Source organism: Haliotis rubra, unplaced genomic scaffold (assembly GCF_003918875.1).
Source record: "Haliotis rubra isolate DU_JTF1 unplaced genomic scaffold, ASM391887v1 Scf463, whole genome shotgun sequence".
Lineage (NCBI taxonomy): Eukaryota > Metazoa > Mollusca > Gastropoda > Lepetellida > Haliotidae > Haliotis > Haliotis rubra.
Window position 1 is genome coordinate 859,974 of NW_025767150.1, and position 17,460 is coordinate 877,433.

General features: G+C 41.8%; 1 protein-coding gene and 1 long non-coding RNA gene across 2 annotated transcripts; both read left to right on the forward strand.

The window, feature by feature from the left end:
• Positions 1-11,229: 11,229 nt before the first annotated feature.
• Positions 11,230-11,997, forward strand: LOC124290373 (scavenger receptor class F member 2-like). The gene has a single exon (XM_046727079.1). The coding sequence runs from the start codon at positions 11,230-11,232 to the stop codon at positions 11,995-11,997; it is 768 nt and encodes a 255-aa protein (XP_046583035.1).
• Positions 11,998-12,081: 84 nt separating this feature from the next.
• LOC124290369 lies at positions 12,082-16,278 on the forward strand. The gene is made up of 3 exons (XR_006901907.1): positions 12,082-12,150; positions 15,652-15,757; positions 16,137-16,278. It is a non-coding gene; the product is annotated as an uncharacterized LOC124290369 (long non-coding RNA).
• The last annotated feature ends 1,182 nt before the right edge of the window (positions 16,279-17,460 follow it).

A 17,460-nucleotide genomic window follows, 5' to 3' on the forward strand; every position in this document is an offset into this window, starting at 1 on the left:
CCATCGCACCAGTATGTGTGGGTGGCGGGACGTGGGGGGTGTTAACATCGGGGTTGACGCCCAACTTTTGGTCCGCCGTGGCTATGACTATTTCGTTGTTGTAGCCCACCACTTTTTTTACTCTCAGTTGCATATCGCTCGGAGCCATGTACAGTCTTACGTCGAAGACGTAGTCGACTTTCGACCGGGCATATTCCAACACGTCTTGGTAGCGTTTGATGGCACTCGGGAGATCAACTGGAGCATTGATAGCATCCTCAACGTTAACAACGAACTGTTTCTGAGCGTCGTAAGCAGTCCCCTTACCGAAGATGTTGGAACGCGTTTGCGTCTGCGCACCCAACAGCGCCCACACGTACGTTCGAATCGAGTCGTTCAATCTGGTGACACCGGCACGAGTAAACCCTTTCGACGTGTCCAGCATGAACATTTTCCAACCGTCTGCGGTTGACTGCTCCACTTTCTGGACGGTGAAAGCAACACCACCTTTAAAGTTCATACGGTCATCCCGCCATTCATTACTCGACAAAGCAAAGTCCTGGCGTAGTACATCTCGTTTCAGTAAATCATCACTGACTTCTTTCATGGGTCGCCCCCCCATTATATGGAATACCCAACCCATGGTTCGGCCTCGGCAAACGCCAATCCGAATTCGTTGCAAATACGTTCGTAGGCCCGTCTATCGTACTGGTTGTTTACTGCGTCCCATGCTTTGTCCTGTGGGAGTGGAGCGCTGATCTCTTTGAGGATACGTCTGACCTTGTAGTACACGTGAAACATGAACACAGACTGACTCAGTGGTCCACGCCGAGTGTCGGTCAATGCCACACCACACCCTGTTGTAGCGCACCACACGGCGAAGTTGAGTTGATTCTGCCAGAACTGCATCGGGTTGTTGCCTTGACGTTAGTCACCAAAAGCTTATAGCGGTCGAACACATCTATAAACTGGGCGTCGAAATACATCCCAGCAGCGGCCACAATCTTCATGTGGGGGAAATCTATGTCCAGTTTAGGGTAAAACACTCCCGCGGAGTACATTTTAAAAGTATTATATAATGAGTATATATACTCTAACATGTACATAACACTTCCAGGAATAACGAGCGGTGAGGCCGTTCTACTGATGCATGCGATCGATAACACGTCGGGTCAACTCGAAGTCGCACTCTGCGATATCACCTACCTACCGCGATGGACTAACATCAACGCCAGCAACAATAAGCTGTTCGTCAGTGGAGCTCGCAGCCAGATAACTGACGGCTACTACAGCGTGTGCTCGCTAAGCGATGAGGTCTTCAACTCCAGGGAGCCGAACTTAAGATGAACGACTCAAACGGCACAGTGGTTTTAATCAACAACAGAAGAAACTCCTTGAGGCTCGGTCGACCATTGACGAGGACACTCGGTATGTCGCCTGACGAGATAAAACCAACAACTACCGTCACATGCACGAAGTTACCCGACCTAGTACCGTACCGAGAGCTGTGCATTCATCTCGGTCAGGTAAGCACAACGGACAACATTCAAGGTGGGCACCCTTCCACGATACTGAGAGCCGTACCGGTGAAAATGGAGAAATACAACGATGGTAGAACCGAGTCGTTTTCACCGCGGCAGTATAAGAGATTAACCCGGGGCAACATCCCTGAGCTGATAATATCGGTGTTAGATATAAATCATAATCCTGTGAATATAGGATACCTCAGCATAACGCTGCACATAAAATGACTAGCGCACATGGCCCCGGGATGAGGTTGAAAAAATGCATCAATGCGGGGATCTCCGACCTCGGGGACACACGCGGTTTCAACGACCCCGGAGTAGATGGTAAATTGTACGCCTTGCAACTGAAAAACAAAACAACATTTACAAACACATTGAAGTCCCCTCCGGTGGAACACTAGGAGATATAGTAGATACCTCAAGAACAGTCGTCAACACTCGGTACGCCCCAGTCAGCACCGGTGATGATAATTGGATAGTATACCCATCGTTCGGGGGCAAACTGTTTGACATAGAAGATATTGAGAGCACTACCGTCGTCCGAAACAAGCCATATACGCTCGTCTTCACCGACGATGACAAGTGGGTGTTGTTACCTGCTGAAGGGGACTGGTTTCTCAATATTAGGCTCGGCTCCCCCTACATGTTCACGGATAACAAAGACAACTACCTAAACAAAGTCGTGAACAACGGAGCCCTGCTCGTGGCTTATGTCCCGGCTCAGAGGCGTAGCGTAGTCATCAGCCCAGTCGTCAGTATGGCAGCCCACATGCTATCGAGTAAATCGGGAGTGAAAGACGGGGCATTGCAGTTGGTGTCTGAATTCGCTGGCGTGGTCAACGTCCTGGCGAGCCTACCGGAGAACGCCACTCTGATCATCAAAGTCTACCTAGGGGAACCATCGCAGGATGAAGTCAAAATCTTGAAGGGGGTCAAACTCGGTTGGGCGAAACGGCACCAGTATCAGGTTTGCACTGTTTACGTGCGGGTGGGTGTCGATTCCCACACCAGTCTGCAGGGGGTCATCGTGGCCATGGAAGACACAATATCACTAACCAAGATCTTCCTACCCGACAACATACACTTCATGGGGGTGAAGTGCACCCCTGAACTATTATCAGAAAAACAATTGGAAACTATCTCGTAATAGTATTATAGCAATGGCCAATCGGCATCGGCCCAACGCCACACTTAACGATCTAGGAGACACGGAGGGATTCGACCAGCCTGGTGAGGAAGACGTCCTACACTTAAAAGACAACGTGTATAGGCGGGCGGCAATGACCGATCATCTACCCAAAATCACACTCGGGGGTCTAGGAGACACGGAGGGATTCGATCAGCCTGGTCGGGAAAACGTCTCGTACGTCCTACTCTTTAAAAACGGTGTGTACATACGGCAGTCCCTGGCAGGCTTAAAGGAACCCCAATGGTTGATCAACGTGACCCTCACCGCACCATATATTTCATTAGACAAAGATGGCTATGTCGCCGAAATTAGGAACAACGGTATCTTGCTCACGTCTTTCATTCCAACTCGTGAAAGGACGATAGTTTCTAAAATACTATATTACTCGGGGGCAACATGTTAGTTTCATCCAGGTGGTCGCACTTAACAGCCAACCGCCCCGATGCCATAGCAGGGTTTAGGGCTATGACCCCAGGCTCCACACTCATCATAGAAGTCGCTTACAAGGGTAAGTTTGATGATTCGGACGACCTGATACGATCCCCAAACCTGCAACTTTTACCTGGGGTGACAATACGTTGGGATGACCCCCTAGTACCAGTCCCCCTACCTTGCCGTATCATTATACGATTGGGTGACCCCCCACTGGGATAACTACCCCCCGTAGTAAACTGCTCACATGTTGAGATAGACCAGAAGTTACCTATTGATCCTTCCCGTATCCCCTCATACGAGAATCTAAGCCTTATAAGCCTCAAGTACATTGATCGGCTATTAAATAAAGCTCAATTAGAAAATATCCCATAAGATATATTATATGCACACAGAATGGGGTTGTACCCAGTCGTAGAGGAAGTAGCGAAGACCCTGGAAACCATAGACGGGTTCCGCTTGAGGCAGTTATGTGATGTAAAACGCCAACTAGAACAAGACCGCGACACACGGAAAGCACTATATAAGAAGTACCATAGAGCTTTCAATATCGTGGACGGGACTGATGCTGCCCTTATGGCAACCAGCATGGGACTAGGGGCGGCAGGTGTTGGGTTGTTAGCCACCATCGTGGCCACACCTATAGTGCTAGGCATTGAAATGACAGCTGGGGTGGTAGGGGTGGCAGGGTTGGTGTTTAAGTTTGCATCCCACAGACTGCATCGCAAGGCATTGAAACACGACGAGATCAGGGTTCTGGCCGAAGCAAAGCTGAACACGGTAAGTGAGCATATTTCCACGGCACTCACTGACAGTAAGATCTCAGAGGAGGAGTTTCGTTCAATCCTCTCTGAACTCGACAAGTACCGTAAGATGAAACAAGAAATTCGGTCCAAGTCTCGTAAGTCTGCTATCAGCGAAGACGAGAAAAAAAAGTACATAGAACAGGGGGTACGAAAAGCCCAGCAAGCCTTTATTACGAACACCAAAGAGATCATAGGCGGTTCACATTAAACTGTTTCATCGAGGTCAACGCGGCATAGAGCTATCACGTGATCAGGAAGTGGCACGTGGGGTCGGGAAATTAACTGGGGATTCAAAAGTAGTAGACACGATGGGGGCGAGATCTAAGGGCCTGACAAGCTTTATTAATGAAATAAAGCTTTACAGCGACCTTTCTTGAAAGTGATCTCATACCCCCATTACTTCTACTACTAGAATATTGATGTGTTTTGAGTTTAAATGTGACCTCAGTCTCTGTACACAAGGAAACATGTCGAGGTTTGTGAACAAATAACATAGGACACAAGTTTCTTGATTATGTCAATGTAAGGAAATATTAACAGAATACCAGATCCTTCGGCAACTTGGCGAGGGAGTAATGTCTCAACATGAGGGTGAATGTTATCGGGGTTGAGTGTGTTTTCGAAATAAATTGTCGAAGATAATGCTTGAACAAATATGCTTGAGAGTGTTGAATAAAATGAAACAAGATTCTAAAGATGCTTATTTTATTTACGTAAACTCCCAAATTCGGAGTGGTGTGAAAGCAATAATGTTATTAGTTAGGTCGGAATTCATTTTGTTCCTAGTGCTACTTGGTGTTCCCAATGAAACTGGTTCTGATTTACTATGAGAATGTATGCAACCTGTTAAAGGATTGTTTACAAAAGGATCTCAGTTGCCAAGACCTTAGTCTGCGCACCACTGGTAACTCTGCAAAGTCAATGATGCTAATAGAACTATGATAGATTAGCTATGAGTGATTGAGTATAGTTTTACGCCGCTTTTAGCAATATTCCAGCAATATCACGGCTGGGATTCAGTGGAATAGGGAAGACTGCACTGGTCGGACAAAAGTGACTGATGGTTGATGGCTCGTGTCTGCTGCATATAGACAACGGAATATCATGGAACAAGTACCGTTTGGCGGGGATTCATTGATGGCGTGGGGGTGTCTCTTCAGGGGACGAGGAGGGCGTGATGAGTCCAGATTCATGAAAATACAGGAATGATCTGACAGCTGATAGTCCACTATACTGATGTCACGGACACATGCCTCAGCGACCCGTGTCAGCACCCAGTCCAGGATATGTCCGGACTTATGTGTGGGGACAGTCACAGACAGCTTATTAATTTTCTTCATGTCAGCACTTTCGTTGTTATCAGAATGAAAGTTGAAATCGCCGAGAATGAGTAGTCTTCCATTTCTCTGACATGCATGCTCAAGCAAAGACTAAATAAGCATTGTTTATCATGAAATACGTTTTATAGATATAACCGGTAGTACCCCAGAATGCATCGCGTCCATTCATATCTTCAGTTTCGAGATCAAAATCCTTATTATAAGCATTGATGATGTATGAATTTAAATGAACACTTTGTTATAGCAATGTTTAGAGATAAACAGACAGCCAAGCCTCGAGGTTTCTATTCAACGAAACTGCGGAGTGTTCCTTGATTACCAAAAATAGTTAATCCAGCAGATGTGATATCACTGATAGTCTTTATACCTATATTATGCATTATACATGCTATATTCTCTTAAGAGTAGTTGATTTTTTAACCACAAAAGTATCTTGAATGCTGAATGCTGAATGCTGTTGGATTATAGTTATGTGCCAAGAACATTCACTTCATCCAAGTTAGCCATGACTATGACAGTTTCACTGTATAATATATTTTTATGAGTTTATGGATGACTTATGGAAAAGTGTTCTCCGTATATTTTGTTCGGTGAATGAGTGAGTCATTGCGTGTTTTTAATGGAGAAGAATGATCTATGCCCTCTAACACTCCAAACAGAAATGGCGGATTTTTCTGTGTTTTGGATTAATTATCCAACTTAAAATACCGGTTTCCTGTAGGTTGAGATAGATATGAAGCAGGGTTGGGTACTGACAAAAGTTTTGCGATATATTTTGATATGTGTTGGCGTATTGCAAAATGTATTACAAAATATTGTGAAAGTATATAACACATGGTTTAAGGTAGTTAAATTTCTGTTTCCTTTTTTTTGAAACAATGCCACTTGCCACTGTCAGGACTCAGATGTGATTGTACAAGAGATCAGTTGAAAATGTTTCCAAATTGAAGACTTCGCTCTAAAGTTTGGAACTCGTCACGCAAATGCAATCATATGAACAATAAACATTCTCAAAACTATAAGTGTATGATAATATAAAGGAAATACAAATTCTTTTAGTAGTTTTGACTACATTGGGTAATCCGGTTCGCGAAAAGTGTACCGCAATATATCGTATTGTGAAATTGGAATTGCAATATACCGGTTAACCGGTATTATCGCCCACCCCTAATACGAAGTCACACAAATAAACCTGTCTGCACTTAACAGATAACGACCCGTGAAGATCCGGGGTAGAATAGGTCTTCAGCAACCCATGCTTGTCACAGAAGGCGACTATACTTGTCGTAAGAGGCGACTAACGGGATCGGGTGGTCAGGCTCGCTGACTTGGTTGACACATGTCATCGGTTCCCAATTGCGCAGATCAATGTTCATGATGTTGATCTCTGGATTGTCTGGTCCAGACTCGATTATTTACAGACCGCCGCCATATAGCTTGAATATTGCTGAGTGCGGCGTAAAACTAAACTCACTCACTCACTTAACAGATAACATTTTTTCTCGCTACCCAGGGAAGTTAAGTGAATTTCAAACGTATATGGAGCTGTAAACCTAAAATTCTTTGTACCGTGAGTTTATCAAGACACGATCAGTGAGTGGATAAAGATAGTCAAAAGCCGCTTTTGCGAAGCTTTATAAGGCCATTCGTGTTTCTATATTTTTGCTTGAAATTTCAAGATACTAAGTTGAAATCAAAAAGCCCCAAAACGCACCCGTAGCTATCGCAGCAAGTTCGATTCAAGGCCGCGTGATACTTAAAAATATGAAATTGAAAATATTTCCTCAATTTGTCTCGAGTGTAGGAAGTAATAACTGAACCTTTTGTTACTAGCAAAACTGAACCCAAAAGGCAGATGGTGAGGAAGGTAGTTGCTTCCTACTGATCACATTGTGACGCACTCCTGTCCATAGTGTGAGTAGCCGGTAGTCAAGCTGCGACTCAAGGTGAATATTATAGATTCTCTATACAGTAATCTATGAACTATATTTTGTATTTCTATAGAAGTCATGTATATAAGGTGATATTCTTGAATCCTGCTTGGCCGTCTTACAAGCTGATTTGTATGCATTTCTACTTGTTACATAAGCGGCTAGAGACTCCTCGTCTTTGCGTTTACGAAATATTGATAATATTTTTACCCTACAGGCCCTTATCAGTAAATACCTCTCAAAAAAGGGTGGAAAACTGTATGCTTGTTTTATTGATTTTTCAAAAGCGTTCGATTCCGTCAACAGACAAAAACTCTGGTATCTATTCAAAAAGAACGGACTAGGGTAAAAAATGGATAGTGTTGCGGTCTGTGTACCAAAATGTGAAAGCATGTGTTCGTACGTCGAATAACGTAAACACAGAAGTATTTGAATGTCCTCTAGGGGTACGGCAAGGTTGTGTTCTTAGTCCATTTCTGTTCTCATTTTTCATTAATGAATTGGCCGATGAAATCACGTCTTCTTGTACAAATGGCGTTCAGTTATTCCCTGACCTACTCGAGCTGTTTCTTCTTTTATTTACTGATGACGTTGTTCTGTTTTCTGATACGGTAATTGGACTCCCAAAACAAATTGATATTTTAGAGAATTACTGCGAAACATGGAGTCTCCAAGTAAATGTAAACAAATATTGTTGTATTTAAAACATGGGGGCAGACTTTCTAGAACGGAAAAGTGGACCTACAAACTTGCTCCAATTAAAGTTTCATCATCATATAGATACCTTGGCATGCTAATTACAAGAAATTTCACTTGGCAGGCAGCTATAAACAATCTGACTCTTAAAGCTAAGAAGGCTCTTATAACCGTTCAACGTAGCTTGTTTAAGTTTGAAAATCTCTCATATGAACTATATTTTAAAATCTTTGACACTAAAATCCTGCCAATTCTATTATATGGTTCTGAGGTGTGGGGTGTTCAAAGATTTAAAAGCATTGAAAAAATTCAATTGCAAGCTTGTAAACGTTTTCTGGGCATCTGCAGATCAACATCCAGCGATATTGTATTAGGTGAATGCGGAAGATACCCAATCTATATCTTGGCACTGAAACGTTCTATCTTATATTGGTTGAAAGTCATCTCAATGCGTCCTCACCGCTACCCCTTAAAAGCCCATAAGATGCTCCTGTATCTGGTAGAAAATGCTAGCGAGGCTAGAAATAAGCATAACTGGGCTATGTTAATCAAAAAGACATTGTTCCAACTTGGTCTTGGATATGCATGGGTCGGTCAGGGAATTGGGGACGCTACAGCTTTTTTATCCATTGTTCAACAACGATGTAAGGATTGCTTCCAGCAAGAGTGGACCAGAAATATTCAACCTGGAAAATGTTCTTCATATTCATTGTTTAAACAACATTTTATGTGTGAAAGTATTTAACAGACGTAAGTATAAGGAAATTAAGAGTATCGTTATCGCAGTTTCGATGTGGCTACTATGATTTAATGTATTTTGAAAGAATATGTCATGTTACTGAGAGCCAATCCTGCAAAATGTGTGACAGGGATATTACTGAAGATGAATACCATGTCCTTCTCATCTTTCCACAGTATGAAGACCTAAGAAAGTATTATATACCATCTAAGTACACGTCCTGTCCCACATTTTACAAATTCAGCATACTAATGTCAACAGAAAATGTACAGCTACTTCAGAATATTGCTACGATTATACACCATGCACTGTTAAAACGCAAACGCGCTTGTACCACACACCCATTGTAACTGTTTTGTACTTGTACTATGGGCCTCTGGCCTACAGTTCAGAAATAAAGAACTATCTCTCTCTGAATCCTGCTCCAAACGTGATCCACATGATGTCATATATATATGCATCACATCATGTGAATCACATTTGGTACAGGATTCAAGAATATCACCTTATATACATGGCTTATATCGAAATACAAAATATCCAAATGCACTAGTATGACCTTTAATGTATCTATAAAACGTCATACTAGTGCATTTGGATGTTTTGCATTGAACGAGAAGATGCCACGGGAGCGGAGAAACATGAACTCTCTGCTCCCATGACATCTTCTCGTTCAATACAAGACATCCATATGACGTTCTATATTTATTATATACCCTCTCATGTCATCCGTATTGCTCCCCTGTATTACTATCCTAAGTTCACATGGGTATTGTGTTGCATGACAGTGTTGTCATTAAAGTGATATTTACATATCTATATACATCCAATGTGTTTCCTAAGAATATGGCTAACTGTAAGAAGTGTACACATTTCCTAGGAATGACAAGTCTTTATGATGATCAACTTCTTACAATAGCGACGTTTCGGTATAGACAAATAACAATGAAAACAAACATAATTATACATGGTACAAGCCGAGGCAAGATAAAAGCATGATAAATAGGATTACCAATGAAAGCGGGGATAACTAATTGAGGGAGAAGGAGTTAATTTCATAGGATGGTAATTACGCACAGGCTATTTTACAAGAATATTTTTAGAAATTGACATCAAAATACGAAAATTATAGCAACACATATCGATCAGTAGAACAACGTATAGGTTGGGAAAGGGCTATAGAGAACTGAAGAGTAATTTCAAACATATTTTCCTTGAGTTAGTTTGTTTTACTTGGTAGAGGAAGAGGGGAAGATATTTTCTGAAAATCCTCTAGTAATTATTAATACCGTTTTTATAGCTACATATTTTCCCACAAATATACATAGTTCTATGTGCATCAGACCCTATCAGAATCAAAAGCTGCAACATGCACTATCAGATCCAGGACCGTGGTTTGTAATGTTTCCTTCCGTGATCTCCCATTTCATTTGATCCGAATCTCACCCATACAAAATAGAACACTCCATAGGAACCAAAGCTCCATAAATTTGCTTCAGTCCCTCATCCAAAACTATGACCTTGATAAACTCAGATGCTGTTAAAAGCAAGTTAAACAGTAAAATATCGCACTACTTTCAATCTCGTTTTTCAGAAATCTTCACCACAACAGCCATGGTTGATGCCGTGGTGATGACCCTACTGTGTGCTGCTGTAGCAGGTCAGTACACATGCATCCTCATAATTTATTATCCATGATACAAGATCGCAATGCAGTCTGTATTTGTTTCACTGCCTGGATACACGTGATTGTCTCACAGTCTAGACTGTTGATGACTTGGTATGTGAAAGTCATAGTCTGTTTCCTTGACTGTCTCAATGGAAGCCATCATGGCTGGTACGTCGAAAGATAATAACTGATTTCAGGCGGTTGTAGTTGTAAGGTTAACACCATGACACACGGAATTCAAAGAGTAGTTTTGTTTTGTTTAACCATTCTGTTGGATTATAGTTATGAAGGCACAGTGTCATTCACAATTTCTCAGTAAAGCACAGATTCTAGTACTTTTGTTGGGTTGAGTCCCATCCGGGATTCGAACCAACACCCTCAGTGTCAGGCACCTAATCGCCAGCACACAGTCAGCCGCCTAACCCACTGAACCACAGAGCTTGCACAGTAGAAGCCCTGACTCAACACAAGAAAAGTACTAGAATCTGTACTTGACTGAGAAAGTGTAATCCCAAATATAACAAGTGTTATACTTGCTTATTTCGACGAGAATAAGAAATGGAAACGTGTTTCGGATTTATTGTCTTACATTAATATCAGTCATTTCATTGTATGTCGTCTCTTTGTTCATAGGTTCCGCTACCAGCAGTAGTTGCAGCAACTGTGACGGTAACAACGTGACCTGTGTTGACGGTGTGTGTCTACCTCGTTGTGTCACCGTGACGTCATCTGGAGAGTGTCTACAGTGTCTGGACTCCAGGTTCTTTGGTAAACAGTGTCAACATGACTGTCCAGACACCTGTCTCAACTCTCGCTGTCAGATAATCAACACCCGTGGTGTGTACAGAGGGATGTGTGGCCGGCAAGAGGGGAGATAACTGTGGCGTGAACTGTCCTACAGCCTGTACACAGTGTGAACGTTATGGTGATGGTTGTACAGAACCGTGTCAGAATCCCCAGTATTACAGTCAAGACTGTAGAACACCTTGTCCCTCCATCTGTACAGGTGGATGTAATAGGATCACAGGGGAGTGTGGCAGCTGTGAGCCGGGGTACACAGGGGACAAGTGTGATGTTCCCTGTCCCCCCCAACTGTAGAGGTGGATGTGATAAACACACAGGAGACTGTGACAGCTGTGAACCAGGATACAGAGGGAAGCACTGTAACATTACCTGTCCACCCAACTGTAGAGACTGTGACAGGGAAACAGGCGAGTGTATACACTGTGTTGAAGGGTACAGAGGGGGCCACTGTGACAGCTGTGAACCAGGTTATACAGGGGAGTACTGTAACTTTACCTGTCCCCCCAACTGTAGAGACTGTGACAGGGAAACAGGAGAGTGTATACACTGTGTTGAAGGGTACTGCAAGGGTGGATGTGACGAACAGGGAGACAACTGTAACAGCACATCCTGTAAAACAACATGCCGAGGAAACTGTATAATTAATGACTTCACAAAAATCCAGTGCAGTGGACCTTGCATCAACAATAACTACTATGGAAAGATATGCACCATTCCATGTCCTGATAACTGTGCCAAATGTGAGAAAGACTCTGCGAGATGCCTCAACTGTGCACCAGGTGTGAGAGGGGAACTGTGTAACGAGTCGTGCCCATCTAACTGTAAACTGTGCGCTATGACAACATATGCATGGGCCTCTGTCACGACAGTAACTACCACGGAGTGAACTGCTCCGATCCATGTCCCGTCGGCTGTGAAGGGTGTGAGAAGGACACTGGACTGTGTATCGGTTGTGCCCGGAGCTTCAGTAGGACACACTGTGATGATATGTGCTCTCCGTGTTCACAGGACACGTGCCACACAGAACCTTGTCAAAAACGTATGTAACATAATTCACTCATCTATTCCTTTATACCCAGGGTTTTACCTTGACCAACAAAATTAGGGAACATCAGGAACCCCCACTTTCTAAATTCAAGTTTCCGTACGTAAAATACGAGTCCTGTAAAGTGATGCCATGATGTAGAAGACTGCACTCTAAGGTTTAATGATTACTTTCATTACAAGAACTTGATATTTTGTCACGAATTTTGAACATTGAATATTATTGTGCGTTCCAGGGGACACATTATATGTATTTTTTCTGCGTCTATTATATACGTCTGTGCATATTGGACTCACATTTCTGCGTTTGTCAGAATACTTACATTTATCTATATTTAATGAACTATATAATCAACGGATATGTATATATTTGCAAAGGATGTAGTTAATATTATATGCTCGGTAATGTTCGGTGTATCAAGCAAACTAAAACGAACAAATTTTAGATAAAGTTGCTATTTGGATAATTTTCTTTGACGCTGAGATAAAACACATGTGATAGGAAACAGGCAGATTTTTTTTTCATAATCATATTAGACATTGCACATAGCGAATATCCCTTTAGTGGAGCGGCTAAGCAGATAAAATGTGCATTTAATGATAAAAGCATGAAACTTTGCACATTTATTGACTGATGCATAGTGTACATTTTAGGATATGGAGGCACTCAAAATAATTTCATTTGCGTATACGCAGTAGATAAATAATATTTTGCCTTTTCTGGCTCCCGTTATAGGGTTTGGGCCTGCCATCAGTACACCAATGGGGCGACTTTTTAAAAAAAATACTGAACCAAAATACCGGTTAAACATCTTGAAAATATAGCTGAGTCAATGTTATGAACGCTGGCTCTCTCACCAGTGCATGTAAGTGAGGACTGTTTGCACTTGCATCGGTTTCACACCCCTTTGTGCAGACAAGATACCAACTCTTGCTAAGATTGTGATGCCTGGTGTAGTGTCGTCCAGTAGGGAACATACTGTCCACTTTCCTTCTGCATTCAACCCCACTCACTTGGAGATGGGAGTTCAGGCTGTGGAAGAATGACTGACCCCATACATGACCTGCCTGGTAAGCTGCCCATTTGACATGCTGTACATGTGTTGATGGGATGGCATAAACTGAGTTTTTCTTCGCAAATAATCTCAAACAAAAGTGATTAAACATAAAACGAAAAATATTCCCAAAGCATCCTTCCATGATGGTAGGGAAAGAGCAATTGCCATATAGTGCTCTTACTTCGTGTGGGTTGGAAGCTGAGGGAGGTTCTAAGCCTACATCTCTGTATGCTCGAAGTATCACCGATCACATCCAGAAGGATATAGGTATTTGGGATACTTCTGCTGTGACATCTCTCATGAGCGGGATAAAGAGTCGTCTTAACTTCTGACGTCTGGTGCTCGTTCTACGTAGATAGATGCGTGGGACTCTGTCCCAGACGCAGTAATAAGTCTTCCTTATCTTCATTGCCAAGTATTGAAGATAATAGTGGGATGTGAAAATGTCGGTCTGGCAATAAAATCCAAACGGAGACCAAGATGCACTGATGCATTGGAACTTGATCAACTCTGGTGAGGCTGAGGTCTATAGAATGGAACTCTGACATTCTGAGTGAGTTTGGAGCCTTCACCATGGTGATGACAGAGCTGATGAGATTCTTTGAGGTTCTGAGAGGTTATATATCTGCTGGAATCCCCTTACTTCTGGCAAATCGGCCAAGACTCCTCCAAGGCTTCTGGTAGATCTGCATAGAGACAGGGAGACTGCTGCACTGCTGGAATAGCCGCGCCTGATCAAGTTCTTGATATGCTCCATGCGTGCAGATCAAAGACACTCGGGTTTTGATGCTTCTGCTTCATCTGAGGATAAGTGAGACCAATATGGAAGTTTTAGAACTGGACTGCCTGCTAGATTGATGAGTTCATCAATGATTGATTGGACAGTCGAGGGGCCCAGCGACTAATGGCTATTGTATTATTCAAACTATGTGATAAGTATGTGTTATGAATCACTTTATATAAGTGATGGTACATATAGTAAGTGTTCGTGAAAAGATGAGAATATCCTATCACCTTTCCCAAGCATATGTAACTGCAACTCAGTGTTTCACTTGAGTGTGAGTGAGTTCAGTTTTACGCCGCACTTAGCAATATTCCAGCTGTGTGGCGACGGTCTGAAAATATTCGAGTCTGGGTCAGACAATCCAGCGAAAAACAGCATGAGCATCGATCTACGCAATTGGGAATCGATGACATGTGTCAACCAAGTGAGCGAGCCTGACCACCCGATCCCGTTAGTCACCTCTTACGACAAGCATGGGTTACTGAAGGTTCATTCTAACCCGGATCTTCATGGGTTGTGTTTCACTTGAAAGAACAGGAACATAAGGTACAACGGAAAACAATACACACGACGTTCCTATGAATCTCCAGTGAGTGAGTGAGTTTAGTTTTACGCCGAACTCAGCAATATTACAGCTTTATTGTGTCGGTTTGTAAATAATGGAGTCTGGGCCAGACAATCCAGTGATCAACAGCATGAGCATCGATCTACGCAACTCGGTTACAATGACATGTCAACCAAGTCAGCGAGTCTGACGCTTCTTACGACAAGGGATACTGAAGATCAATTCTAACCCGGATCTCTAGTGATGTCATCTCATTGTAATTTGAAGAAACCTGCTCGCGACGTCATCTTTTCGGTTTTTACTGTTTCTAGTCGTAAAGTGACTCAGGGAGTACCTTTCTGACTCACAGAAAATTCTAAAACAGTCCCTCTGTCCCACGGATATATTTTGCATTTGAACACAATTATTATAACACAATGAAATTAGGAAATATGCTGAGTTACGTAAAATCAAAGGACCTAAATTTCAGCGCAATGCTTGATAACAACTTTACTAAGAAGGATTCATATTTTTGATAAATGAAAGTGAGGAAATTTGATTGTGCGATTCCAACTATATCTTAAGCTTGTGTTCATAAATTACCATACCATACCATACCAGGTAATCGTTAAAATGTGAGCGTATCCTGCCCAACCAATGACACCCGTTACAAAGACATAAAATACAAAACAATACAAGGGAGAAGTAAACAAAAGAAAGAAAATTTGTGGAATTACACAATGTCTCTGAGTTTGTCTCTGAGGCGTCAAATTTGGAAAGATCTTTCACATGTCGATAATAAAAATACATGTTCGTTACAGGACCATTGTGGCAAGTGTCCCTCACTGAACCGTAAGGTGTACTTTTCGCACGTCAAAATTATTTCCCAAAATATCCCTTTTGTTTTCACCTGAACACACTTTGGTTATTTCTTTTGGGGCATTAGCAGGACGCATATGTTCCTGCCCAAGTAAAAATGATTTACCAATACATCCCTTGTATTTCAGGTTCACCTGAACACACTTTGGTTATTTTTTGGGGGACACTAGCAGGGTTCCTATGCTCCTACGCAAGTCAAATGAATTACCAAATTAACCCTTTTTATTTCAGGTTCACCTGAACACACTTTGGTTATTTCTTTTGGGGCATTAGCAGGACTCCTATGCTGCATTGTTCTAGCCATGATCATCATATTTTGGATATATGTGAAGAGGAGGTAAGTGCTAGTACTTCTTTACTCTTAAAATGATTTTGAGAAAATGTAAGTTCAAACTGACTTAATACTTTAACGGGATCTATTTTTAGAGTCCCAGTCCCTTATTACATTAGCTGTGACAGGTAAAGGACGAATTACAACTTAGATAAATACCTGGAGCTTGTTGTCGTCTTGATGCTTACATTTTGATTGACTGCACTGTATGAGTGTTTCTTCTGACATCATCATGATTTTCTGATGTTAATTGACAATGTTTTAGAGTGGATTTTCCACTGCAGATTTGGTATTGTAAACACCTTTCATCGATAATAATTTTCTGTAATACGTGAACGCATACTGACATTTACATCGGATAACGGATTTTCCGCTATTTTAACAGAAACACAGATACTCCTTTCTTCAGGAACATTTCAAGAACAATCAACAGCACCAATGCTACGTACAGTGAGATAGATGACAGTTTAGTTTCACCATCACGGCCAACGAGACCTGCTTTACCTCTGAAAGAAATCCCCAAGAAAAGGAGGGCAGTCTTGGATGCATCGGCGCTTCCCGAGATGGAGAGTGTTTCTTGCTGTGAGTCGATCCAGAATGAATTTGATGCTGATGTAGCCATGTCTGAACAAAACCTTCACCTGACTGAAAAGACTGATTCAATAATCTTTATTGAAGAAAACTGTGATTTGTCAAATGTCAATGTAAGATATCTTACAACGGACACACAAACATAACCCAGGATGTGAATGAAACTTTTGAGGAGTGAGCGTTTTTTTGAGAAATGAACTCTTTACTTATCTTCATAAACATAAAGCTTGAACATCAGTTTGTCACAATGCCTGGTCTGATGCAACTGTCCTGTCACAAAACAAAACAAATCCAACTTAAATTAGGGCCATCCTTATTTCAAGTGTACATGAATAATGTAATAACTTTCAAAACTATCTATATCACTGGATGCTTCGCCTATGATACATTGATTGGAACGTTAACAACTGATACGGCTGAAATTTTTCACATATATAATTCTATGAATTTACCTTAAAATTGTTCAATTGAACTTTTTTTTTCGAAAGATATTACAACATAAAATAGTTTTGCAAACATCAGTCGGGATTCACTGACCAAAGGTTGCCATCAAATTTGTTACTCGCCATGTTAACAAGCACTTTTGTGGGACATTTTGTGACATTGCAAACACATGCGACATGTCATAATATAAAGGCACACTGGAAAATCTCATAAAACAGAGTATGGCACAAAGGTGCATTGGAGAGGTATGGTCTGGACAGAGATATCCTCTACGCATGTGTATACATTCAACCAGAAGGCTCGTCATGGTACGATAAACTATATCCACATTGTAAAAATGGAATAATTTTATTTCAAGATTCATTATTAGATGTTGTATCTCATCTACCAGATGTTTATATTCTCTGTGGTGGTGATTTTAATGCTCGAACTGGCACGAACCTGGACTTTGTAGAGGATGATTTATTAGAATACACAGAAAATCAAAAAGAATCCTATTGGGACTTTTTAATTGATTTTTTAATCTAAAACGTTTTTCCGCCGACAGAACTCTAAACAATTTTGGTAACACCTTACTAGATCTATGTTCTACCATGAATATCCATATTATGAACGGGCGATGTGGCAGCGACCTAGAAACTGAGGGATTTTACGTATATAGGCAATAATGGTAC

Coding starts and splice junctions, on each gene's coding strand:
- LOC124290373 (XM_046727079.1), top strand. CDS start 11,230: ATGGTGATGGTTGTACAGAACCGTGTCAGAATCCCCAGTATTACAGTC.